At 42.0% G+C, this 27,329-nt stretch overlaps 2 protein-coding genes across 6 annotated transcripts; one reads left to right on the plus strand and one right to left on the minus strand.

Annotated features, from left to right (window-relative positions):
• Nucleotides 1–219: 219 nt before the first annotated feature.
• Nucleotides 220–16,218, minus strand: LOC307124903 (flavin reductase (NADPH)-like). Of its 4 annotated transcripts, none has more exons than XM_079814394.1 (5): nucleotides 16,104–16,218; nucleotides 15,413–15,577; nucleotides 14,623–14,824; nucleotides 14,343–14,507; nucleotides 220–2,025 (listed from the first exon to the last, which is right to left on the minus strand). In XM_079814394.1, exons 2-5 carry the CDS (start codon nucleotides 15,545–15,547, stop codon nucleotides 1,868–1,870), a joined length of 660 nt encoding a protein of 219 aa, XP_079670520.1. In that variant the 5' UTR covers nucleotides 15,548–15,577; nucleotides 16,104–16,218; the 3' UTR covers nucleotides 220–1,867. The 4 variants fall into 4 exon arrangements, with proteins under 4 accessions (XP_079670520.1, XP_079670521.1, XP_079670522.1 ...); XM_079814395.1 differs by having other exon boundaries at nucleotides 15,413–15,574; nucleotides 16,104–16,205; XM_079814396.1 differs by having other exon boundaries at nucleotides 16,089–16,171.
• A 432-nt stretch (nucleotides 16,219–16,650) lies between these two features.
• LOC307125381 (N-acylethanolamine-hydrolyzing acid amidase-like) lies at nucleotides 16,651–25,807 on the plus strand. 2 transcript variants are annotated; one of them, XM_079815230.1, is made up of 11 exons: nucleotides 16,651–17,491; nucleotides 17,837–18,001; nucleotides 18,119–18,242; nucleotides 20,362–20,452; nucleotides 20,525–20,601; nucleotides 20,698–20,870; nucleotides 21,039–21,101; nucleotides 21,230–21,296; nucleotides 21,556–21,584; nucleotides 24,669–24,735; nucleotides 25,112–25,807. In XM_079815230.1, the coding sequence occupies exons 1-11, from the start codon at nucleotides 17,316–17,318 to the stop codon at nucleotides 25,121–25,123; spliced, it is 1,044 nt and encodes a 347-aa protein (XP_079671356.1). In that variant the 5' UTR covers nucleotides 16,651–17,315; the 3' UTR covers nucleotides 25,124–25,807. The 2 variants fall into 2 exon arrangements, with proteins under 2 accessions (XP_079671356.1, XP_079671355.1); XM_079815229.1 differs by having other exon boundaries at nucleotides 17,179–17,491; nucleotides 20,362–20,601; nucleotides 25,112–25,447.
• Nucleotides 25,808–27,329: the final 1,522 nt, after the last annotated feature.

Here is a 27,329-nt window from a genome sequence, read left to right on the forward strand (position 1 = left end):
TCAGCAACAACTATTCTCGCTGTCTTGCATCTTAATGCTTGCACATTTCATCCATCTGACCTGAGCAGTTTAAAATGTGACCTGAGCAGTTTAGTATGTGACCAGACTGGCTCTGGAACAATCGAATGTCCCCTCAGGGTTTGCCTTTGGCTCTTGCATCATAGACTGACTGGTTTAAACACTTTGTCCCCAAAAAATGACTTGTGTTGGTTTTGGGTTTGACTTTTATTTAGAAAATTACAACATACCAATTTACTGGTTGAAATCTTACTACACAAGTCAGGGCAATTCACCCCAAAACTTAAATTCTGTCATCATTTACTTCCTCTCATGTCATTTAAAACAGCTTTTTCCCCCCTTTTGCAGAACACAGAGACTCTTTAGCAAAATCTTTTTAATGATTACTTTGTGCGTTGTAAGTCCTTTGGCCCTTACTTTAACAATAAGAAGGCAGCTATCAGCTTATAACACAATGTAGAATATGCCGACATGTATTCTCTGGGTAGGCTATAGACTCTCTGACATTGACAGCAGCCTTTCACCAAAAAAACGGTTTATTAGGAACAGTGCAGCACTGCGCTCATGTGGTCATGAGACACTCAGTCACACCAGTTGCATAACAAATGTCATTTATTATCGACTGGATTTCTGTGTCCCTGTTGAACTGGCTGTTTCACCAAAGGCAAACTAGTCTCAACAGTGGCTCTTTGAACAGTGAAGAGCCGACTAGTGGTTTGTGGCAGGAACTGCAGGTCCTGTCTAAATATATTTTGTTATAGTTAGTGTTTATTTTGTCCAAACCAGAGATACATTTTGACATTTTCATACATAGATCAAAGGTATTAAATCACTTACGACTATATGTTAAATAGCCGGTCTACATCAGTCTGCTATAACATATATTTGAATATGTTAAATAACGTGTACCAATATAGCCACAATTTTAACCTGAACATCCAAGTATTCATATAGCTGTATAAAATCTGTATGAACTGTAAAATCTGTATGTGCAAGATAAATGGAATACATCAATGAACATAAAAATGCAACAGCAAAAAATACTAACAATAGACAAAAAAATACATGAAAAATACAGTATTTCAGAAAGTTAAGAACTGAATTTTGCCTAATGCTATTCTTTTATACCATTACAATATGTTTATTTTGTATTATTATATAATGGTGTTTTAAAGTATTATGCAAATCTTAATGAGACAGCAGCTCAGTTTTAATCATTGTTTGGGTTATCAAAATTAGCTTAAAATATGAAGACTAGGGATTGATGTTAGTGTTTTGTGTTACACAGTAAATCAATATAAACAAATGCACATAAAAACCTGAAATTATAGACTAATAACGATTACAAATTAATAGAAGTTGCATTGATAAAAAATAAGGCTTTTCACATTTCATTTCACAATTCATATGCAGTATGTTTGAGAAGGCAAGAGTGCATGCAGCTAATTGTCATTTCTTTCTCTCCATTTTTACCCCTTGGAATTTCATGTCAAATCCAATTTACATCACAAAATGTCCCAAATGTGGGCAACACGTTCTACAAGGTTTTGTCAATTACTTTCTTGCAATTCTCCCAACCTTTCTTTGGCGTTAAGAAACCCCTTTTAAAATTAAAATAAGCACCATATATATATATATATATATTTATTTATTTAGAGAGAGAGAGACAGACAGACAGATAGACAGATCATATAGTCTGACAGTCTTTGCTAGTTCCTGTGATACATAAAGCCAGAATTTCTGAATGAGTATGTTACAAATGATAAATATTTTACCCTTTTAAATGAGATTATTAGAAGCTCTTATTTGGTAAGTGAAATAAATGTAATAATATAAGTGAAGTGCAAACTCATTTGGTGATGATAGCAACAGCTTTCTTCATCCAAGCATTGTTATTGAGTAGAGAGAGCATGAAACGAGCCACATCCCCTCTCGACACACCCTGGCCGATTGGCAGACCATTTTCATCAGGGACATAATAACCTTCATGCGTGAGGAACTCATTGGCTTTGAAAACAAAGAGAAAAATTACCACAAATTTAACAAAATTCATAAATTTGCAATTTATGATAATCTAATAGCTTTGCAGCGAAGGCAAAGGCTTATTTGTCAATAAGCATTTTACCAGTGGTGGACAACGTATACAAATCTAGTACTTGAGTAAAAGTACAGATACCTTATATCATATTTATTGACAACAATTATTGACAATATTTTCACTAACATCATGGGGAATAAAATTACTAGTGGCCTCTTTATAAGTGACATAACTGACCATTTACCTATCTTTATTGTTCTTGATCATGATTGTAAAAAGAAAAGTAAGAAAGACAGTAAGTTAACCTACAAACGGATAAAAAGTGAGGAATCTATAAATGCCCTCAATAATAGTCTAATGCTTCAAGAGTGCTGGAGTGCAGTCTATAAAGGAACAGATGTTGACGAGGCGTATAACAACTTTTTAGATATTTGTATGTCCCTGTACAATAAACACTGTCCTATTAAAGAACTCAGAATAAATAGAAAAAATACAAATAGCCCTTGGCTAATAAAGGGAATAATAAATGCTTGTAAAAAGAAAAATAATCTCTATAGAAAATTCATTAATTTAAAAACTGAAGAAGCCGAACTAAAATATAAGAGATATAGAGACATCTTTTTTACCATTGTTGGTATGTGCTGTCCATTACCAGTGTTGGTATCTGTAAAATTTCCTTACCATTGTTGGTATCTTATAGTTATTATTGCAATCTAATTATTAAGTTAGCAAAGATAAAACAGTTACTTATCGTCCTCAAGTGTAATGATATGAAGTAATGGTCCAATGAAAACAAAAAGGAAGCTTATTATGTTATGTTATATGATTTATGAGAAATGGGGGTGGGATTAAAAAAGTTTTCTTCTTCCCACTCCTTTTTGGGCAAACGGGAAAATAACTTTGCACATTACATGCAAGTTTTTTTGTGTTTTTTTATTTTCATTTGTGGATTAACCGCACAAACTGTCAAAAAAAGATGTTAATTATGTTTCTTTGTGTTAAAATGTTCACTTGCCCAAAATAAATAAATATTCAATTTCATAAAAATACTTTAATGAACTTGATAATTAAAAGCAGGGCTCTGAACCGGTTAAAGGAACTAAAACGAAATAAATTTTAACAGGAACATAAACAAAAATGAAAAGTTTAATGCTTCTTAACGAAACGCTTAGGCCTATTTGAAATGACCATTAATCGGTTAATAACATTATTTTATTGTTCTGTTGAATATTTTAATTTGGAAGCCAACCAATTATGATATGGCTTGACTGGGGCTAAAATTCGACCCTGGCAAACCCAGCCATCTGAAACGACTAAACTGGAGACATGGAGTGGGGTCAGACATGATTTTTATTGAGTGTTGTTTTGCAGAAATAATTTCCTTAAAGGGAATTTCGTTTTCTATAAATTGTATTTTAATGTTGATCAAGGTTTCATAAACGAATTGCCTGTATATTTAATATATAAGAAGCAAAATAAGAACGCAGTGAATGGATTGACGTGCGTAACGAACCCACTGGCCTGCTTCCGCGGCCTTTGAGTAAGGCTGAAAGCGTCTTTCTTTTTAATACATTTCTTGAATATCTGAATTACTGTAGGCCTTATAGATAGTTATGATATTTGTGGCTACACCGGGGTCCGTCATTACTAGGTTAAAGTTATGCCACTCAGGCGAATCATGAGCGGTCCATGGCACCAGCTACCCAAGGCTGTTGAGAACTATCTGCTACATCAATAAATTAGGCTACAACAATTTCGTGCTATGGGCACTGCCACTGATACAGGCAGCGGATGAGCCTATTTTACGCTGAGCTTGCTTATGCTTTTCAAACAAGTGTGACCAAGGCATTGGGCTAAATACATTCTCTAATGTGGATACAGACATATACACATCACTATACAACACATGCCCTTATTAGGAGAAAATAAATGTCATTTTAACGAGAAAAATATGTTGTTTCAACGACATACAATCTCGTTATTACGAGAAAATGATGTCGTTTTTAGACTTAAGATCTCGTTATTACGAGAAAAGATGTTGTTAAAACGACATAAGATCTTGTTTTTACGAGAAATGTTTTTGTTAAAACGACATAAGATCTTGTTGTTACGACATAATTGAGTGGGAAAAATAATATGCATGTGGCAGCAATGCGTCACCGTCTGTTCCCCGTGTCATGAAAAGTGGCTTTTTCACTCCAGTTTGTGAACCTTTCTTGTTGCATGGCAACTTGGGGAGTGCTGGAGTCTTGTGATCTGGGTTAGATGGTGATTTCATGTGGTTGTAGCTAGAACGGTTTTTGGGCTCCCCTTGATTCGCCGGTCTTCAGGGTTTAGTGTGGAGTAGAACCTACTGGGATTTATTTTAGTGCAGGTCCTTCGCGCCCTCGATAAGCTCAGGCCGATCTCTAGATCCTGACAAAAAATGGTATGTATTGGAGTCTTAAGACCTTGGCCTGCATTAATTTGAGTGGTTGCAGCTATTTCTCTGCTGGCTCCCCTTGATCAGCAGTTCCTCAGGTTCAAGGGAAGAGTTTCTAATTAAGGTCCTCCACTCCCTTGTAATGAGCTCGGAATTATATTCTCTACACAGCAATATTGAGTAACTTGTGCTCTAGAGCTCCCCTTGGTAAGTGTGTCTTTAGGGGTGAGTGTATGTGGTACTCCCCTCACTACAGAGGGTCGTCATGCTGAGTCTTCTGCTCCTCTGCTCTTCAGAGCTACCCTTCTCTAAGCCCCAATGAGAAGTGGCTTTTGGGCTTTTAGCATCCCTTCTTGTTGGCAAGTACCTGGTCTCTTGAGATTTTGACTATAGTCAGACAAGGCGTGAGCACTTTTCTAACTAGGTAGTGAGGTTTTCTTTTAGCTCCCCTGGGGTGTCCAGGGGTGGAGCTTGCTCCCCCTGGTGATAGTGACAGGCTACGGGACTGACTAAATATTCCATGAGCCAGTATTCCCTTAAAAGTATTGTCTAGTACAGGGGTTTTCAAACCGGTCCTGGAGGACCCACAGCACTGCACATTTTGTATGTCTCCCTCATCTAACACACCTGATTCAACTCATGAGCTCATTATTAGAGACTGCAAGACCTGAAGTGGGTGTGTCAAATATGGGAGACATACAAAATGTGCAGTGCTGGGGGTCCTCCAGGACAGGTTTGAAAACCCCTGGTCTAGTATACACTGTAAGGCTAAAGTTACCAGACCTTTGAGCTCTGCCCTTGGGACAGGCAAGGTTCAATGGCCAGAAATTTCCTTTCATTAGGGTATGAAGCTTCAGTGGTGGCTGTAGAGTATCTTGTCACTGACAGTTCACCGGTGGCATGAGTTGGGGAATTTTTTTTTACTCTAGGTCTGTAGAGTTCTTATTCGAGTGCTTAGTCACAGCCGAAAGTGACATGCCATTCCACAAGTGTTGATGGACACTTCCGTATTAGCATAGACTCCCCGCCCTAAGAGAACTGTACACAGTCCGCCATGTTTATCTCCTTGCCAGAGCAGCATTCAAGTAAGAAATGTCTTCTTAATAAAGCTACTAAAGTTCATTCAGTCAAGAGCAGGGAGTGATTTTCTGTTTATCTTTTGTTGTTTGATTCATATTAACAGCATATATAGCAGTAGGTACTGTAAATATACAGTACCTACTGCTATATATGCTGTTAATATGCTTTCACACTGCTTTCACTTTAGTAACGTTACACAGATCTAATGGCGCTTTTCCATTACCAGTACCAGCTCGACTCGACTCGACTCGGCTCGCTTTTCGCTCCGTTTTCCATTGTAGATACCTCGACAATAGTACCTGGTCGTCATAGCGACGCCGCAGGAAACTTTTTCGTTCCTTGTTGTCCCATCAAGCTCTCGCTGGATCCTCTCTTCGGCAACCAAACAAAGGAAACCTCCTCGTTTGACCACAGCGTATTCTTCAGAGTTGACATAATAGGAATGGGTATATCACGCAATCTCTGGCCAAACTATTTAAAAATGGCGGGTTATTCCATAGACCGTAAAAAAATATTCAGGATACTCCGTCTGGTGCGCGCAATGATGACGCAGTGAATAGTGACGATTCTCTCTGACCAATCAGCAGTCTGCCATGTTTTCACGTCACATTTTAGTATCGCCTCAGCTCGCTCAGAACCTCGCCGGAAGTGATACGAAAAAAAGTACCTGGAAGCAGGTACAGGTACAACTTTTACATGAGTCGAGGCGAGTCGAGGCGAGCTGGTACTGTGTAGTCGAAAAAGCGCCAAAATATACACACAGGATTTCTGTACTTGATGCATAAGAGTACAGACATAACCAACTGTTTTCATGTGAACTTTGTGTGTTTCTGACATAACCTTGTGTGCATTTTACAGTTCCCTTACGAGAGTACTCTCGTATTGCGTTTTGCTAAAACGCTATGGGGGAATTCCTTTCCTCGAGATATTGAAGCAAATTTTTATCCAAAAATACCTTTTATACGCAGTGCAGCTGCACAACTCTCAGCAGGAAGCAGCTGCGTGCTGATTGGCTGTGCCGCTGCAACTGCAGCAACCTATAGCGAGACCGTGGGGTGGGACGGACCAATCAGGTCCTTCCAAATTCCCGCCACAAGGAGCAACAGAATTTGCATAGCCAAGGGTATATAAGACCCACTCTCGCAAGTTTAGTCAGATTAATTCTTCTTCAGCGACTTGCAATCGTTGAGCTCTGGATCGAAGCCTGCCGTCGACACGCACCCAGCGGAACACTGCAGCCTGAGGACGTCGGATTCTCCGCCTTCAGCCTGCCTTCCAGCTGCGCCATCCGGCACTATATCCTTTCATACCTTCTGTTTTTTCAAACATTCAAAAAAGAGCCGAGACGTTGTTGCAAATGTCTCGTTCCTGCGCCTCGTGCAGAGGTTTTATCGCGGACGAGGATCGGCACATCATCTGCGTGTCATGTCTCGGACGAGACCACACGCAGGCTGCACTCAACCAGGGCGGCTGCCCTGAGTGCGACGAGCTGGCGCTGCAGTCCCTTCGGGCTCGGCTCGCCAGCTTCGACTCGGATCCCGTCCCTTGCTCCCAGCCTCTAGAGCCACGGAAGAAAAAACGTCGCGATCAGAGGCCACCGGAGCGCTCTGACGAGCACACGCCGGGCATGTCCCCGCGTGCCTCGCCATCGCCCGTGTTGTTCGACGACGAACAGCACAGCTCCCCTCGCATGGCGGCTGCTGCTGTTTCGTTCGGCGGACCGGAGGAGGAAGAGGATGACAGCCTTTCCCTTGCTGCATCCGGAAGCGGGTGGTCGGACGCCGCCTTGGAGCACGCCACTTCGACGCGGACGGCTAGCGGCGTCATAACCTCAGTTGACGCTGAGCTTATGCGCTTGCTCACCAAGGCCGTGGACGACCTCGGCATTGACTGGTCTCAGCCCGAGGAGCCCACGAGAAGCCGACTGGATGAGGGTATTTCGAGAACCGCCGTCAACCGACCGCTCAAAGACCCGCTCCCTTCTTCCCAGAAGTCCACGAGGAGCTAACAAAATCGTGGAAGGCGCCATTTTCTTCTCGCGCCAAATCCTCTTTTTCTCCAGCGCTCTCGGTAGTCGATGGCGCTCAGAAAAAAGGATATCAAGCCCTTCCTCCCCTCGAGGAAGCCGTCGCTGCACACCTTTGCCCGCCCTCCGCCAGAGGATGGCAGTCAAAGACTGTGCACCCTTCCAAGGCCTGCCGCACTACGTCCAGCCTCGCCGGTCGAGCATTCGCCTCCGCCGGCCAGGCGGCGTCAGCGCTACACTCTATGGCGGTGCTTCAAGTCTTCCAGGCCAAACTCCTCCATTCCCTCGACGAGTCTGTTCCTGACAATGAGGCTCTGAAGGATCTGCGCGGTGCCACTGACTTGGCCCTGCGCGCCACCAAGGCCAATGCTCAGGCGATCGGCAGATGCATGGCCAGCCTGACGGTGTTGGAGCGCCATTTGTGGCTTAACTTAACTGAGATGAAGGACACGGACAAGACCGCTTTCCTGGACGCGCCCATTTCGCCTTCAGGATTGTTTGGTTCCGCCGTGGTTGGGTTCACGGAGCGCTTCACTGAGGCACAGAAGGCTTCGCAGGCAATGCGACATTTCCTTCCTAAGCGTTCCAGCTCCTCCGCTAGCCGTCACGCTAAAGCTGGACCAGCCCAGCCCAGCCCACCAAGTCGCCGCCTTCAGCTCGCCAGCCTCACGCGGCTTCCAAGCCCGGTCAGCATTCCCGCTCTACGAGCCGCAGCAGCCGTGTCGAAACCTGAGCTTCCGAAGCTGTCCTAGCCAGAGGTATGAAGAGAAGGCGGATAGTGCCCGCTTCGGCCGGTGCACCGCCTCGCTCTCTTCTAAAACGTTCCCCAGCTCCCTTCAAGGCGGCTGGGAACGCCACATTCACAGCCAACGAGCCCGCAAGCAAGCGCGCTCGCCTGTACACAAACGCCGTTTTCACGGCGACCCATATGAGTCACAAAAAGAGCTTTTTCTCTGTAGGCAGTGTGCCAGCATTAAAGCATGTACCCCTACACTCAAGCACTCCCCCATGTTCCCCAGCCCCCTGCACTCAGGTGGCTGGAAACATTATTCTCACAGTCAACGAGCCCGCACTCAAACGCGCTCGCCTGTACACAAGCACCAATACTCTATGTCCCCCAGCCCCCTGCACTCAGGCGGCGGGAAACATTTCCCTCATAAGCGCCAACTTAGCGCAAGGCATTAGCGCCATTCCCGGCATTTCGAAATGGGTGTTGAACATAATAGAACGAGGTTACTCGCTACAGTTTGCTCGCAGACCACCGCGCTTTCGCGCCGTGGAAGAGACAACGGTGAGAAGCGACAAAAGTCACGTGCTTCGAACCGAGATATCAAAACTGTTAATAAAGGGAGCGGTAGAAGCCGTACACCCCTCACAGAGCGAGTCGGGCTTTTACAGCCGTTACTTCCTTGTACCAAAAAAGGACGGTGGTCTAAGACCCATCCTAGATCTCAGACATCTGAACAAAGCCCTTATGAAGCGCCCGTTCAGAATGTTGAGAATGAAACAAATCCTCGCGCACGTTCGCCCGGGAGATTGGTTTTTCACTGTGGATCTAGAGGATGCCTATTTCCACATACAAATAGCCCCCCATCACAGGCCATTCTTGAGATTCGCCTTCGAGGGGAAAGCATACCAATACAAGGTGCTACCTTTTGGTCTATCTCTAGCCCCCCGCACGTTTACAAAGTGCATGGAAGTGGCGCTAACCCTGCTGAGGCTTCGGGGAATGAGAATTCTCAACTATCTCGACGACTGGCTCATAATAGCTCAGTCAGAGATACAGTTATTAAACCACAGATCTTGGCTTCTCAACCATTTACAATGCTTGGGACTCAGAATCAACGTGGCAAAGAGTTTATTGTCTCCCACACAGAAAGTTTCGTTTTTGGGAACAGTATTGGACTCACTGCAGATGAGCGCGCGGCTGACGTCACAGCGCGCGCTCTCTGTTCGGAACCGAGCGGTTTCCCTCAGGTCCGGTGCACACATTCCTCTCAAACACTTTCAGAGGATGTTGGGTCTCATGGCCTCGGCGGCGCCAGTTCTCAGACTGGGTCTGTTGCACATGCGCCCCCTACAGCACTGGCTGAATCGCCGCGTTCCAGCTCACGCATGGCTTTCGGGCCGATTGCAAATCAAGGTAGACCACAGCTGTGTGTTGGCTCTGGCTCCTTGGAAAAATCCTGTCTGGTACAAGACGGGCGTGAGTTTGGGCACTGTTACGAAGTGGAAAGTTATCTCGACAGACGCATCCAACCTAGGTGGGGGAGCCCTTCACGAGGGCAGGCCGATCTCCGGTCTCTGGTCAGACTCGGAGAAGAGCCTTCATATAAACTGTCTAGAGATGAAAGCGGTCACGATATCGCTAAGAGCTTTCCTTCCGTACATAAAACACCACCATGTCCTGATCCGAACGGACAGCAGGTCAGTGGTAGCCTATATAAATCGCCAAGGCGGTCTGAGATCTATCGATCTGCACTCAATGGCGGAAGAAGCCCTAATATGGGCAGAGCACAATCTGAGCTCGCTGAGAGCGACTCACGTGCCAGGCATTCTGAATTTGGATCCGGACATGCTGTCCAGGGGCAAAGTGTCCCCAGCAGAGTGGTCTCTTCACCCAAATATAATTCAGACAATTTGGGGCAAGTTTTGGAGAGGCAAAAGTGGATCTTTTCGCCTCACAAGACAATGCTCAATGCCGAATATATTTCTCCAAGCACGATGATGCGTTGGCCCACGAATGGCCCAACCTTCCTCTTTATGCATTTCCCCCAATCTCAATGTTACCTCAGGTCATAGAAAGGATCAGGGAGAGCAAATGCGCTGTGCTTTTAATAGCCCCGCTTTGGAGAAATCAACCTTGGTTCTCACTGCTGAGTCAGATGTCAGATACAGCTCCGTGGCCGATCCCGCTGAGGAGAGACCTCCTCATGCAGGCGGAACGGCAGATCTGGCATCCCCGTCCCGATCTATGGGCGCTTCATGTTTGGCCCATCAACGGGTACATGAGAACCTTTCTGAAAGCGTAATGAATACTATTACTGAAGCTAGAGCCCCCACAACTAGGCGGCTCTATTCAGGCAAATGGTCAGACTTTTCAGACTGGTGTAAAGCGCGAAGTCTGACCCCACATGATTGTGCAGTGTCAGAGGTGCTTACATTTTTACAAGAGCTTCTGGACGTGGGTCGCTCCCCCTCCACGCTCAAAGTTTATGTGGCTGCTATAGCAGCGTATCACATTCAAGTGAACGGACTGTCACTAGGAAAGAGCGATCTCATTGTTCGCTTCCTTAAAGGGGCTAGAAGGCTTCACCCACCTCGCACCCCTTCAGTCCCTATATGGGACCTGTCCACGGTCCTGGATGCCATGAAGAGCTCTGCATTTGAGCCTCTGCATTCTGTGAGCTTAAAGCTCCTGTCACTAAAGACCGCTTTTCTGCTAGCGATTGCATCAGTTAAGCGAGTGGGTGATCTGCACACGCTCTCTGTGAGCGCCTCGTGTCTGGAATTTGGGCCAAACGACTCCAAAGTCGTCCTCAAACCAAGACATGGATATGTACCTAAAGTGCTTTCAACTCCGTTCAGAGCACAGGTCATTTCACTTTCGGCACTTTCATCACAGTCAGATGAAATAGATGCTAATTTGCTCTGTCCTGTCAGAGCGCTGAGAATATACATAGAGCGTTCCGCTGCTTACAGGCAAACTGAACAGCTCTTTGTATGCTTTGGCGGCCGCACCCGAGGGTACGCGGTTACAAAGCAGACCAGGTCACGGTGGATAGTGGATGCTATCTCACTGGCCTATGAGTCTAAAGATCTCAGCTGCCCCTTAGGCATTAAAGCCCATTCTACTAGAGGCATGGCCTCTTCGTGGGCTTGGTCTACTGGCATTTCTCTGAATGATATCTGTGCGGCGGCAGGCTGGGCCTCCCCGTCCACTTTTATCAGATTCTATAATTTAGATGTTCCGGCTTTACAAGCTGGGCTTCTTGCTGTATGAACAGATTTAACCCCTTAAGGCTCGATAAGTCCGGCCTGGGTTGAATATTGTTTAAGTCATAAGCATATTCCTTATACGGCCCGAAGTATCTGGCCACTCATTATTCCTGACCCGACTATGTCTGGTCTATACTTATTATTGCACGTATATCGTGTTCATTCTCATTAGGGCCCGACTCAGGTCTGGCTCATTCTGAATTATTGATATCATACAACGGGCCCACCTAGGTTGGCCTGGGTTTGGTGTCGTCGGCTTTAGAGCCGTTAAGCAAGCACGGCGTTTTGCATTGGTCCCCCATAGCGTTTTAGCAAAACGCAATACGAGAGTACTCTCGTAAGGGAACGTTTCGGTTACTAACGTAACCTCGGTTGCCTAAGATGAGGGAACGAGTATTGCGTTTTGCTTGCCATGCTTGCTCACTTGCTCAGGAGTCGCTTCAGTCGATTAACCTGACTAACCTTGCGAGAGTGGGTCTTATATACCCTTGGCTATGCAAATTCTGTTGCCCCTTGTGGCGGGAATTTGGAAGGACCTGATTGGTCCGTCCCGCCCCACGGTCTCGCTATAGGTTGCTGCAGTTGCAGCGGCACAGCCAATCAGCACGCAGCTGCTTCCTGCTGAGAGTTGTGCAGCTGCACTGCGTATAAAAGGTATTTTTGGATAAAAATTTGCTTCAATATCTCGAGGAAAGGAATTTCCCCCATAGCGTTTTAGCAAAACGCAATACTCGTTCCCTCATCTTAGGGAACCGAGGTTACGTTAGTAACCGAAACGTTTAATCGCAATAACATATGAAAGAAAACTAGTCTAGTTTAGCCTACTCACGGATGCGCCGACATCTAGCTCTTTGAGCGCATACGTCGGGTGTGTGTGCTCAAGTTGAGAGCGATAAGGCTTTAAAACGCATGCAGATGATAATATTTCATGATGATGAAGAACTGCAATGTCACATGAGCGTGTCTGCAATAGAGATGATCATCAAGACAAACACATCATGTATCATGTTTCAGTTTTCATTCGTGTGTTCACTGGTGTTCACAAGCTGTGAAGGCTCCGCCCTCTGGGGGCCGGGAGCAGCAGCTCATTTGCATTTAAAGGAGACACACAGAAAACAGCAAATTTTTCTCAAACCCAAAAATTGCCATTTTCAAAATGGTATATTAAATGATCTGTCAGGAATTTTGATCTTAAACTTCACAGACACACTCTGGAGACACCTGAGACTTATATTACAGGAACCCTGTAGTTCACAAACAACTGGCAGTCATGACATAAATATGATGATCATTTGCAATAATAAATCCTAAAATTCGGAATTAGCAACTTAATTTTTTTATGCCATCCGTCGTGCGCACACTCAAGCGCACAAGATCTCCTGTTCTTGGCTCAATTGGGTCAGACTTGTGAATACAGTGAGTTGTTAACTGGAGACTCACTCTGACCAGATCATTTGAATCAGTGAGTTGTGCAAACCGTTTTAACAAGTTCATTAAAAAGAATCAGCTCGTTCACAAATCGGACACCGCTCTTGTATCTGAGAGCGGTTGATGATTTCCTTAGTTCAAAATAACAAGGAACGACGTGTTTTTATGAAATGTAGTGAAGTAAAAGTTTCCCTAAATAAAAATACTGTACTAAAGTACAGATGTACTTAAAGGGGCTATATGCAACTTTTTCCCCAAAATAAACGTAACAATAGCCTTTTTATTTGACCATTTATGACTCAAACATCTCCTGATGAACATACGGACACCTTGTCCGCTCACAGTGGGTGCACCTATTAGCCTGTATCCTATTTTTCCTATTTTCTGGCGGGTCGTCTTTTCCCGCGCTGTCTGCGGATGTGACGTCAACACCGCTGCGAGAGCGAGCAGAAAATGAGAGCAGTTCTGTTTTTTGGCCACAGGTGTCAGTCGCGAGTTTAAATTTCAGAAAAACGCATATAGCCCCTTTAAAGGTGAACTATGTAGGATTTTTGCAGTAAAATATCCAGAAACCACTAGGCCAGTGTTATATATTTTGTTCAGTTGAGTACTTAGAATATCCCAAATGTTTCCAACTATTTGTCAATCGTGAGAAATTGCTATTTTAACCAAGGAGCCGGGACGTGTGAGTTATGCGTGTGAGGGAGTCGCCTGTCGATTGCGTCATATCTGCGTTACCCTCGGTTTCCGGTTTTATTCAGTGAAACACTTTACTCTCACTGCAGTGTGAACAAGTGTCATAGCAGCCGCCGAGCGAACGTCATAACTTCCTTTTCAACACACTCAGATATATCTAATACGATAAACAGAGTTGCATTACCTCACTCATGACTGGAAAAGAGGAAGTGGCGCCGGCAACCGTGTCATAATAAAAGTCCCGCCGGCGACAATGCCATAATAACAGTCCCGCTCTTCAATCGCTCCTGCGGCCTTGCTCAGCTCCACAACACTCGGCCCTGCTCTGCTTCTCTACAGTAATGTTAATAATCGCATCCATCAACATGATTTCTGCCCGAGTCCTATCCTGACTGTTTTCCACCGGCTGTGAGGTGAAGACCACATGTCCCAAGATTCTGCGCTCAAACGTGGCGTCATCAAACTACGCCTTTGTTTTGAACAGGCGACCTCTAGTGGACGGAAAAGTTACATAGTGTAGCTTTAAGTACAGTAATGTAGTACTTTGTTACTGTCCACCACTGCATTTTACCTGTTACTTATAACAATGTTCTATTTTAATGTATATTAAAATTTCTTTTATTAATAAATCCCACCTGTTGTTGGTGTATTCTTGAGGCCAGGGGGCCGGACAACAGTCCAGTTGATGTCGTCAGTCTGCTTAAGAAAGTTTTCCATTTCATACATGTTGTTCAGAACGCTTCTAATCATGGGAAGCAACATGAAGCGGATGAGAAAGGAAGAATTGGAGCCTGAATTAGCTGTGAAGAGTGTCATAACAGTCAAATTACTATCCCAGACAACTGATTAGACCACAAATACTTTAAGGTAAAGAACCTTCAGTTTCATGTACCTACAAAAAATAACAGCACTTACGGTCAGTGTACCATGAGGTCATGGTGATGATTCGATTCACTTTGGCATCACGCATAGCATTTAATGCTGCCGTCATAGACTGGGTGTAGCCAGTGATTCCATAAAAAAATGAGACTGGAAAGCCAAGACAGGACAACACAGCATCCTGGCCTTTGAAATGCGGTTTAAGGCTGTCCTCAGAAAATATGTCTCCTTCAACCACCTATCACATGAGGACATGCAATTAAACATGGTTACATGGTTATGAGGTTGCATGCTAGTTGTAGCTACAAAGTGGTCAATGAAAATCTAAGAGAAAAATTGATTATCTACACTGACATCATTATTTGGCATTGCTGTCTGGAAAACTGTCCATAAAATACTCTCTGCACAAAAATTGGAAAGCAAGCAAATCATGTGATGATATCAACCCATAAATGAAACACATTTTTATGCCACCCATGTGACTGTTATGCTAAATTTGAGCAGTGTTCTTCAGTAATACTGTACAAATACTCATGCAAAATAAATGGGTGTAAGTTATGCATTACAGATGTATAACTTAGCGACTTAGAAATCCTTACTTTTATTCAAATTAGGTTGGAAGGATAAGCTTCAGTTTGTCATGAAGGACATTGCAAAATTTATTTATTACATTTGAGATTGTGGGTTTGCTGTCCATTCTTACAATGAGAAGCAATACATAAATAAATGTAACGTAAAATGAACTGTTTGTTTTATAATTTAACCATGCCATTTAAAAAATATAACCATAATAACTTTGACCTTACATGTTCATCCTACTATTTACCTTGAGGTTCTCATGTGTTACCGTCAGTTTCCCCGGGTTTCTGACGACGGCTGTGACGGAATGTCCTTGCTGAAGAGCCTGATTCACCAGCTGCTGTCCGGTTTGACCAGTCGCTCCAAGTACAGCGATCTTCATGTTTTAATCAGGACAACCCTTTTATTCCTGCTAAAAGAAGATTAGTAAAATAACCGCTGCTATAATAACACAGTCACACTCGTTCATACAACACACCAGAGAAGGGCTAAAACATGCATATGGGTAATTTGCGAAGTAGACGGTCGTGAAAAGCTATATTCTGCCTGTGAAATAACCTGCTTACCAAACGTCCGGAAATTACATTTATTTTCGCAAGACTCCTCCTCAAGGACAAGCACAACATTACATGGCTCTACGGGCACAATAAAACCGAATTGTGTTTTAGCCGAAGGAAATTATTTGTAAATCATCTTGTGTGCATCACCAAATACAACCCTGTTTAAAAATTAATAACAATTGATACCTGTCGTCAATGCAGAAAGGAAACAACAAACCTCAAGTGACATAATGTCATACAAGCGCACTGTAAGTTACTTGCGGTGATGGTCGGCAGCGTTGGTGTGCAAGAGTGCAGTGTTCGTCATATACAACATGGATAACAAACAAAACAAAACCATATATCAGTAAATATATTCCTTACAATGATCAAACTCACTCTAAAATCGTTCCTGTTGATGGGGGTGGCAACGCAACAGTAAACACATGCATGCACTCCCTGCTGTCAAACAGCCTGATATAACTTTCACCCTTGTCGACTTTAGTGCGCATGCGCATAGCGAGTACTCCGCAAGGGTCCTGACAGGTCCAAACCAATTTTTTTTTTACAGTCTATGGTCCAAACCATGGTCCAAACTCATATTTCCCAATAAATAAATAATGCTACTGACTACATGCATTGTAATATTGTAATAAAATGGCTTTATATCATTTTTTTTTTGTTTTTTTAATTTAAGAAGAGAAAAATGTAACCTACTCTATGGTGGGCATAGTCTTTTTTTTTAAACTTTTTTTTCTTCTCCAAATAAAACTGCATATGCTGTGATTCACCTCATAGCTGGTTTGGTATGGTTTGTATAACTCTGGGGAAATTAATGGGGAAAAATACGTCTGGAACAACGTACGCCACTAACAAAAAAGTGGCCGACCAATATATGACTTTCTATAATGTTCTCTATATAGATCAGTGGGGCGGACACAAAATCAGTAGACGAATGCGTTTTTGTAAGTGTAAGATTAATCATTTAGCCTATTCCATAAGATGCTACTCAATTTAGCTGCGTACCGTTAAAAATGAACTTGAACATTTTTTTTGACACTTGCATTCAAATGGTCTGAACAAAGAAAGTCATGTGAGTAGAAGTGTTTTTCCCAATGGTTTTTCCACTGTCGCCATCGACCGTCGCCAGTAAGGAAGTGCAAAACCATCTGCACGTGCACTCTCTGTGCGTTTATAAACACTGCGTTTCGTCAATCTGCGACCACAAATCTCAAATCAAGTCAAACACAAACTGTATAGAAGTTCTCATGAAAAAGTGCTCAAATCTGCTTTTCTTTTTTTGGGCGCATTATTTGGACCACTGATCGAGAACATCAGTCATAGATCAGTGATTTGTTTGGACACACATTAATCGGACGAACGAATCTTCATGATGAACAACAGAAACCCTCCACACCAAAGCGATGATGCACCTTTATTATTTGATTTCACACAGTAGGATACACCCCCTTGTGGTTAATGTGTTACTGTCACAACAATCACTGTTCCTTCCTTGTTTTCAAATACAGAAGTTGGGGAATTTGAAGGACTCTTTGGTTTCGCTTATTCAAATGTCACCATCACAAGGACAGTTAGTGTTCAGCATTCACCATGAAGCTTCAGATTTGTCTATTTCTCGGCGTGACATTTATCTGCGTGTCGAAAGCTGATTTCTCTCCTCCAGTGGTGAACATTAGTCTGGACGTTCCTGCCGATCAGCGATGGGCTCCTCTAATGAAACTCTATGACATTAATTTCTTGAGAAAAGCTGCGTCTGAAGTGATCGAGTAAGTATCAAATAGTCTGATACCGCACGCGAGAAAAAAAGTTGCTTCCGGTGGTATAGCCTACTCTTGCGATTTTAACAAGATTTATGTGAGCCATAGATCATTTTACCTAGCTGAACAAGTTTACGCATAGAATTTGTAATCAATCAGGTGTCACATGCAAAGCATAAAAATGTACACGAGTCACGTGGTAAAGCGTTGCTGAGGGCTGATATTTCCCCTCTCGTTTTTTATTCACTATCGTTTTATACCCGTAGTTTATAGATCTTTAGGGTAAAGTTTAGTATTTTTTGCCATATGATCCCAGAACCACAGTATATTCATGTTTAACCCTCTCTTCTGCAGCTCGACTGTTCCCAAATGGGTTCATGTTGCCATTAAACCTGTAGTGGAGGCTCTGGAGAAATACATCCCACAGCCGTATGCGGGAGAAATAAGGGGCATGGCATCATTCTATGGGACTGACATTTCAGATATCGTGCTACTGAATTTTGCCTATGAAGTATCTGCGTAAGTACTGTAGCCTATAGCTGTTGACTTTAATGCACTTTTTGGCACAAGACTTTTGAAGTGTTTTAGTTGTCAACTTCTTTTCAACATTCATTGTGATTGCTTTGCTTTTTTCAGGTTTTGCACCAGTATTGTAACTCAGGATACAACGGGCAATATATACCACGGCAGAAACCTGGACTATCCCCACGACGTGCTCAAAAATCTAACTGTAGACGTCCTTTTCATGAAAAATGGAAAGGTATTATAGTGATTATTATTTCTGTATTTTTATATATTAATGTTTTATTAACACAGTTCGGGATTAACAGCTGTGCATGTAAACCTCACTCCCCTGGACTCAAGAGGCACGTTAGCAACTGATGTTAGGTCTTTAGTAGCCTTGTTAGCGCATCCCACGCCGTAGACCTCAGTTCGAATCCCGCTCAAAGTGGGTAGAGTAGGACCGTTTACATTTGGTTCTGTGATCCAGATGGTAGTGAGGTTTAGGGAGGTGAGGGTAGGCCAGTGAGAGCCGTGTGCTAGCGACTGCGGTCTTTAGCATCCTTGTTAGCACACCCGCCTTCTATGCCAGAGACCCCGGTTCGAATCCTGCTCAGAGTGGGTCGAGTAGGACCGCTTACATTTGGTGCCGTGACCCGGATAGGAGTGAGGTTTAGGGAGATGAGTGTAACATAGGCCAGTGAGAGCTGTGTGTGTAAACCTCACTCCCCTGGACTCATGAGGCGTGATAGCGACTGATACTAGAGGCTACGGCCTTTTGCGACCTTTTTAGCTTGTCCGCCTCCCACGCCGGTTCGAGTCCTGCTCATAATGGGTCGCGTAGGACCGGTTACATTTGGTACTGTGACCCGGATGGGAGAGAGGTTTAGGGAGGTGAGTGTAATGTAGGCCAGTGAGAGCTGTGCATGTAAATCTCACTCCCTTGGCCTAGGCAACAGTGGCGGCTGGTGATAATTATTTTTTGGAGGGGGGGCGTTTTTTTTTTTGCGGGGGGTGGGGCAGTATCAAGCTGCATGTTGACTAAATTCAAGCATTAAAGAGAAAACAGTGTCTTCACTTTTATCTTTTTACACATTCATTTCCCACATGTAATTGAATGAGGAAAGGAAAAACAAAAGAATAAAAAAGCATGTTGACTACTTGAACATACATTTTGCTCTCCTTTCTTTCTGGCCAGCAAATTTCTCAATGACTCTCTGATTAAAGTCAGTCATCTCAGTAGTGTCATGACGTTTGCATTTTTCAGTTAGATATTTGAGGTCTCTTACCCCCGTTGTTGTCCACAAAACTTCAGTACCGACACTTTGAAATAAAAGACAGGGAAAGCAATAAAGGGCATTGCTAACAACACATCCAGCCAGCCACCTACGTTTCTCATAGCAAGCGCGTGAAGCTCCTAGTGCAGCTGCGTCCTGTCACTGGCCTGCTGCTGGATTTGTAAATCGCGTTGGTCAGGTTCGGGATCCTTTATCTTTTTTTTTCTTCCAACGAACGCCTTGTGAAAGAATTTGGTTTAACTGCTGCCATCTCTACGAAAGTGATCATCCAAATAAGGTTTTGGCGGAGTCGGAGTGACTGTGTCGCCCGCACACTTTCGCTTTAGTGGCCAAGAGTGTAAAGTTGAATGACAGGTGACGAGAACCAATCAGATTAGATAAAATAACACGCTTCCAATTCTGATTCGCCAGGGACACAACGACCTGCGTCCGGAGGAGGATCTTTAAGAACCAATTAGAGACCAGCTTCAGGTCACATGCTGCCCGTATATTTTTAGACTCAGATAGACATCCATTTGTCCAGCGTCCCTCACGCATGAAACATATTGAAGAACATATAAAATAGTTAACCCATCAAAGCCAGTTTTTATTAAATGCTGAGGCTCTTACTAACAGCCAGCACATCGTATGAGTAAACTATTTTATTTTTATTTCACTTTTACATAATTTTTGTATACATGTATATTTCTAGAATTTTGATGGGGGCGGCGCCCCACCGCCCTCTATTGACCAGCCGCCACTGCTAGGCAAGCTAGCGACTGACACTAGAGGCTGAGGTCTTTGTAGTACACCCACCTCCCATGCCAAAGAGGCCAGTTCGAATAGTACTGGTTACAAAATAATTTATCCAGTCAGCCTGAGAGGAGGCCTATATACTGTATATACATACCCAACTCACCTATGTTCCTTGACAGTTTTCCAGCATCCCTCCACCACCCCAACTCCTCACTCTCGATTGTTCCTCCGAGCTCGGAGCCCTCCCCCCGGACAACACGCCAAATACACATACTCTTTTAATCGGACTATTTGTAAGTGTGAACTCGTGAGTAATATATTCTTAAATCTGAAAATGTTCTTCAGGTGGCATACAGAGGAACCACTTTTGCTGGTTATGTTGGGCTGTGGACAGGACAGAGCCCCAACAAGTTTACAGTGTCTGGCAATGAACGCAGTAGGTTTATTTTTTTTATTTTTGTGAGATCATCGATTTTGCACAGATTTTATTATGTCTTTATTCCCACAGATAAGGGACATTGGTGGGAGAATATAATTTCAGCCATTTTATTAAAAAGTTCTCCAGTTAGCTGGCTAGTACGAGAGGTGAGAGAACACATGTATATACTTCTTACTTACTGACTTTTTGACTATTAAGAGACTTTCGCATTGAATAACTCTGCTTTGTTTGATTCTCTTCAGACTCTTGAAGCAGCTGTGGATTTCCAGGATGCAGTAATGAGGCTGGCCAAGGTGCCGATCATCACAGATGTTTATTACATTTTGGGTGGTGTTCGTGCTGGTGAGGGTGTGGTCATCACCAGAGACAGGGGAGGATCAGCTGACATCTGGCCCCTGGATCCACTTCATGGAAAGTAAGCACCAACCATAATTTTTAAATTATATAAAAATGTTACAATGAAAGGCAAACGTGATGACGATGCTACAATAGGATTCCATTTGAACATTGTGTTATAGTACTAGTATTTTCTTGAAAGTGTCTACATTACTAAACCTGTGATTTTGACTGTTGCTTATTTTAGCTGGTATAGAGTTGAAACAAATTATGACCACTGGCTACCCGCTCCTAAACGAGATGAACGAAGGCAAGGATACAATACATTTTTATCAATTACATGAGAACATAAATGAGGGATTATTTACTGAACTGAACAAATTAAGGATTGTTTCTCACATTTCCTGTTCTTTTTTTCTTTTCTTTTTTTTTTTTTAGAGATGTGGCAATGAAAGCATTAAATGCCACCGGTCAAAACCATATTAGTATGGATTCTCTGTATAAGGTATATGAACAAATCCATTTTGGCTGCCTATTATTGTCATAAGTTATGGCATTTATTTCTGATCAACAGTACATTTTTAATGTGCCATAAAATGTGCGTGTATAAATGTTTTCATTGTGCACGTAAATGCATTCAATCATAAGCAATTTCGGCATTTGGATATCAAAAAGATCTGAAGATTTGTGTTTGTGCACTTTTATTAAATCGTTTATTGAAAATAATTGTTGATTCAGTGACCATGTCATTTTCATTTTTACAGGTTTTATCCGTGAATCCAGTATGTAATTGGTAAGGACAGTTATGCATTTTCACCTATCACATGATAGTCTATGGTTATGTAATGACCTCAAGTAGAATGCTCATTTCTCATATGTGGTAACCAGTAGTACAAATATACTATATACTTCCCAATGGAGGTTATTAATATTAGGATTTAACAATGCAATGCAGAATTTAGGCATCATCCTGAAGGACACAGTGACAGAAACAAGTCTTGTCTCTGCCTTTTCACACAGCTTCACAGACACTCATTGTTTCAGCCACTCAGCTGTAAATCAGAACAGTCCAAGCATTGATATCTGTTGAACTCTCACCCTCTTTCATGTCTGGTGTCCAAACTTAACACTGATTCTAAACTCATCTTGCTTTACTAACTTTTTTTCCATTGTTTTTCAGAGTTGTTATATTGCCATGTGGTTCTAGTGGGTTTCTTTGTAACCATATGATGATATTAATTAACTTTTTCTGTGGATCTGTATATAGTTAGTAATATATACAGTGGGGAGAACAAGTATTTGATACACTGCCGATTTTGCAGGTTTGCCCACTTACAAAGCATGTAGAAGTCTGTATTTTTATCATAGGTACACTTCAACTGTGAGTGACGGAATCTAAAACAAAAAATTGATTTTTAAGTAATTAATTTGCATTTTATAGTATGACATAAGTATTTGATACATCAGAAAAGCAGAACTTAATATTTGGTACAGAAACCTTTGTTTGCAATTACAGAGATCATACGTTTCCTGTAGTTCTTGTCCAGATTTGCACACACTGCAGCAGGGATTTTTGCCCACTCCATACACATCTTCTCCAGATCCTTCAGGTTTTGGGGCTATCGCTGGGCAATACGGACTTTCAGCTCCCTCCAAAGATTTTCTATTGGGTTCAGGTCTGGATCACTGGCTAGGCCACTCCAGGACCTTGAGATGCTTCTTACGGAGCCACTCCTTAGTTGCCCTGGCTGTGTGTTTCCGGTCGTTGTCATGCTGGAAGACCCAGCCACGACCCATCTTCAATGCTCTTACTGAGGGAAGGAGGTTGTTGGCCAAGATCTTGCGATACATGGCCCCATCCATCCTCCCCTCAATACGGTGCAGTCGTCCTGTCCCCTTTGCAGAAAAGCATCCCCAAAGAATGATGTTTCCTCCTCCATGCTTCACGGTTGGGATGGTGTTCTTGGGGTTGTACTCATCCTTCTTCTTCCTCCAAACACGGCGAGTGGAGTTTAGACCAAAAGCTCTATTTTTGTCTCATCAGACCACATGACCTTCTCCTATATCTCCTCTGGATCATCCAGATGGTCATTGGCAAACTTCAGACGGGCCTGGACATGTGCTGGCTTGAGCAGGGGGAACTTGTGTGCGCTGCAAGATTTTAATTCATGACGGCGTAGTGTGTTACTAATGGTTTTCTTTGAGACTGTGGTCCCAGCTCTCTTCAGGTTATTGACCAGGTCCTGCCTTGTAGTTCTGGGCTGATCCCTCACCTTCCTCATGATCATTGATGCCCCATGAGGTGAGATCTTGCATGGTGCCCCAGACCGAGGGAGATTGACTGTCATCTTGAACTTCTTCCATTTTCTAATAGTTACGTTGTTATGTTGTCTAACAGTTGTTGCCTTCTCACCAAGCTGCTTGCCTATTGTCCTGTAGCCCATCCCAGCCTTGTGCAGGTCTACAATTTAATCCCTGATGTCCTTACACAGCTCTCTGGTCTTGGCCATTGTGGAGAGGTTGGAGTCTGTTTGATTGAGTGTGTGGACAGGTGTCTTTTATACAGGTAACGAGTTCAAACAGGTGCAGTTAATACAGGTAATGTGTGGAGAACAGGAGGGCTTCTTAAAGAAAAACTAACAGATCTGTGAGAGCCGGAATTCTTACTGGTTGGTAGGTGATCAAATACTTATGTCATGCAATAAAATGCAAATTAATTATTTAAAAATCCTACAATGTGATTTTCTGGATTTTTGTTTTAGATTCCGTCACTCACAGTTGAAGTGTACCTATGATAAAAATTACAGACCTCTACATGCTTTGTAACTAGGAAAACCTGCAAAATCGGCAGTGTATCAAATACTTGTTCTCCCCACTGTATATATATATAATCAGGTTGCAGTGCACTGCATTCTTTTTTTAATACAAGAGCTTTAATACATTTGGAACATTGGTGTAAGTGCATTGGTTTAAAGGAACACGCCGACTTTTTGGGACTTTAGCTTATTCGCTGTATCCCCCAGAGTTAGATAAGTCCATACATACCATTCTCATCTCCATGCATGCCATAACTCTGTCTGACCCACCCACCGCTAGCCAAGCTTAGCACAAAGACTGGAGGTAAACGGCTCCAGCTAGCCTACTGCTCAATAAGTGACAAAATAATGCCAACATTTTCCTATTTACATGTTGTGATGTGTATATATACATCGTGTACTAAGACAGACGGAAAATAAAAAGTTGCGATTTTTTTAAGCCGATATGGCTAAGAACTATTCTCTCATTCCTGCGTAAAAAGTAATCAAGAAACTTTGTGCCGTACCATGAGTGCAGCGGCGCAATGACATTACGCAGCGCCTGAAAATAGGCTAACTTCCGTCAACATAACCACGTGACAACCTGCTTGCACAGAGCATGCTGGGGACTATTTTCAGGCGCTGCGTAATATCACCCATGGTACGGCACAAAGTTCCTTGATCATTACGCAGGAATGAGTGAATAGTTCCTAGCCATTTCTGTCTAGAAAATCGCAACTTTTCATTTTCCGTCGGTCTTAGTACACGATGTAACTATACACATCACAACATGTAAATATAGGCGTTATTTTGTCACTTATTGAGCAGTAGGCTAGCTGGAACCGTTTATCCAGTCTTTGTGCGAAGCTAGGCTAGCGGTGGGTGCGTCAGACAGAGTTATGGCATGCATGGAGATGAGAATGGTATGTATGGACTTATCTAACTCTGGGGGATACGGTGAATAAGCTAAAGTCCCCAAAAGTTGGCGTGTTCCTTTAAGGTTGTGGGGTGGTTAAGTGCTTGTTTCTTCAGCTCACTTTCAGTAATAAAGCTTTTTAATGTGAGTATGTTCTTCCTTCCAGGATCACAGTTTATACAACCGTCATGAGTGCCGCCACACCTGAGAAGTACACAACAGCTGTCAGAGATGTAAGAACAAGACAAAGACATAACACTACTCAATTCCACATAAACTATATTCTGCTCAAGATTCACTTTACTTACGTTACCATCATCATGTTTTGTGGTGTCATTTGAGGAAGTCTTCTTGGCTGGTTTAGTAACATTTCGTTTTTTGTTGGATGAAACATAATTTCTATCAAAATGTAAGAGGTTGCTATAGTTTCTCTAAAGTCATTTTGACATTAGGGGAATTTTGCAGCACTCAGCTGACTTCAGTCTTTTGCAAGGAGGATCACAAGAATTGGGGTGAATAACTGGGTCTCGTGTCTTTTCTGTGCTTTCGAAACTTGACTATTAGCTGTCTTTTTAAATATAGTTGATGGTCTTTCCTTTCTGTTCCCAGATGTGTGTGTGATGGAATGAGCCATAACTCGGCTTAATCCTGATCTACCCAAGAAATGGTAGATCTACCCTGATCTACCCTACTTCTCTTCATGCTTTTAACAATGGAAATTATTAATTTTAATATCTGTAAAGTAGGGCTGCATGATATTGGAAAAAAACTGACTGCATTATTTTTTTGTGATAAATAGCCTATTGCGATACAAAAAAATACAATCATTTTCACCAGATGATTTGAATAGCTCTATTTGGAAAGAATTAATCATTCTAGAATGATTGCTGTAATTGTGCATCTGCATAGTAAATAAGATGACTGAATAAACTGAGAAATAACTTGATTGTCATTGACTTTATTTAAAAAAAATTGATTGTCATGACTTGATTTAAAAAAAATTGGTCACACTTTACAAGAGCTCAAATATCTTTCTACTTGAGTTTTCATAGGCATTCCCACTGTTTTGACCCATTCAGTATGACTATAAAATAATAATAGTTATGTTTTAGATAATAATAATGCATGTTATTGTTTTTTATTGTGATTATTATTAATTCAAAATTTTTAAATGTACTATTGTATTGTCAAATAAAAATATTTAATTCAATATTTAATTTAAAAAACAACTGTAATTCCAACTTGTCTGCAAATAAATATGTGCTTGCTGTGAGTTTCAGAGTAAAACACAGCACTCTGTTTATGATACTGTGTACTGTTGCAGCATCTTTCAGAGGTGGACAAAGTACACAACTCCATTACTCGAGTGAAAGTAAAATTACTACTGGTCAAATATTACTCCGTTACAAGTGAAAGTTGTAAAAAATTATTTTTACTTAAGTAAAAGTACAGAAGTACTTGTTTATAAAAGTACTTAAGTATGAAAAGTAAATTTCCTTTTTTCTTTCAATGCATTATTTTATTATTGTTGCATTGTTGTATGAATGCACACTATAGCCATCATGGTGGCTTAAGCCAGTCAGTGATGCTCCATCCAACATGCTAGCGTACGACCACCTTGAACTAATTTAAATACTTGTATAAAAGTTACAAAGCTTTTTACAAAGCTGCTGTCACTTTAAAGCAGAATGCACAAATCCTAAACACTGATACACATCCGATATTCCCCCAACTGTTTACGTTCACTTAAGACATAATCAACTTTGTTTACGTGAATACTTTCCAAAATGAAATTTGGTCTGTTTAAATGCAACAACAACAACAAAAAACGCAAAAGAAAGCTCTATTCAGTACTCGTGCTCTGGCATCTGAGAGGCACAAAACTGAGAGCTGAGCTCTTTCATCATGCTCTTTCAGATTCATCCATATGTCTATGCTTCTCTTTCTCCCAGACATTTACATTTTTGAACATTTTATGAGACATTCATCAAGTGTATGCTAAAGAAACTGATCTTTTCAGAAAACTGAAACTTACTATTTCTAATATGGCCATGGGTGCACACTCCGTGCCGAGGAACATTTTACTATAAAATGATCAGTGTTCAAAAAATGTTGGGAAACTTCTTATGACCCTACAAAAGTGATTACTTATAGGCTAACAAAACAAAAAAACGTTTAAAGAAGAAAAAAAATCATCCACTGACTTGCAAAGCTGCTATAGAAACGACTTTCGACTTCGAGGACCTTGATAGAAATGTAGTGGAATAAAAAGTACGATATTTGTCTTTCAAATGTAGTGAAGTTAAAGTAAAAGTTTCCTTAAAAAAAATAATACTTCACATAAGTACAGTACTCAAGTAAATGTAGTTACTGTCCACCTCTGGCGTCTTTACCCTGAATAAACCAAGCCGCCCTGAGACGCTAAAACACCATATCATGATCACATACTTCTGCGCTTGTAAATGAACACAGTGTTGTGCTTTTTTTTTTATTAAACGAACCCATCTATTTGTGATTTTAGGACACATAATAGGCCTACTAATAACTATATATTTTTCCACAACTGAAATGAAAAATGTCATTTGATCATTACATATTTTGTAGAGATGACAGCCTATTGTTAAATAGACTTTTTGAAATAAAACATCACAGTTGATCAGATATGTAAGGTTGGATTAAAGGCACAATATGTAAGATTTCTAGATTAAAATATCCAAAAACCACAAGAACAATGTTATATATGTTATATTTTGTTGACTTGTTGTGTACATACATTATCCCAAATGTTTCCAAGAATGTTTAAATCAAGAGAAATAAGCAATTTTAA

Source organism: Gobio gobio (genome assembly GCF_949357685.1).
Source record: "Gobio gobio genome assembly, chromosome: 4".
NCBI classification, from domain to species: domain Eukaryota; kingdom Metazoa; phylum Chordata; class Actinopteri; order Cypriniformes; family Gobionidae; genus Gobio; species Gobio gobio.

Coding starts and splice junctions, on each gene's coding strand:
- LOC307124903 (XM_079814394.1), bottom strand. CDS start 15,547: ATGAAGATCGCTGTACTTGGAGCGACTGGTCAAACCGGACAGCAGCTG. Junction 14,508..14,622: donor GACCTCATGGTACACTGACC/GTAAGTGCTGTT, acceptor CACTCTTCACAG/CTAATTCAGGCTCCAATTCT. Junction 2,026..14,342: donor CAAGAATACACCAACAACAG/GTGGGATTTATT, acceptor TTGTTTTCAAAG/CCAATGAGTTCCTCACGCAT.
- LOC307125381 (XM_079815229.1), top strand. CDS start 17,316: ATGAAGCTTCAGATTTGTCTATTTCTCGGCGTGACATTTATCTGCGTG. Junction 20,871..21,038: donor CTGGATCCACTTCATGGAAA/GTAAGCACCAAC, acceptor TGCTTATTTTAG/CTGGTATAGAGTTGAAACAA. Junction 21,297..21,555: donor GTATGGATTCTCTGTATAAG/GTATATGAACAA, acceptor TCATTTTTACAG/GTTTTATCCGTGAATCCAGT.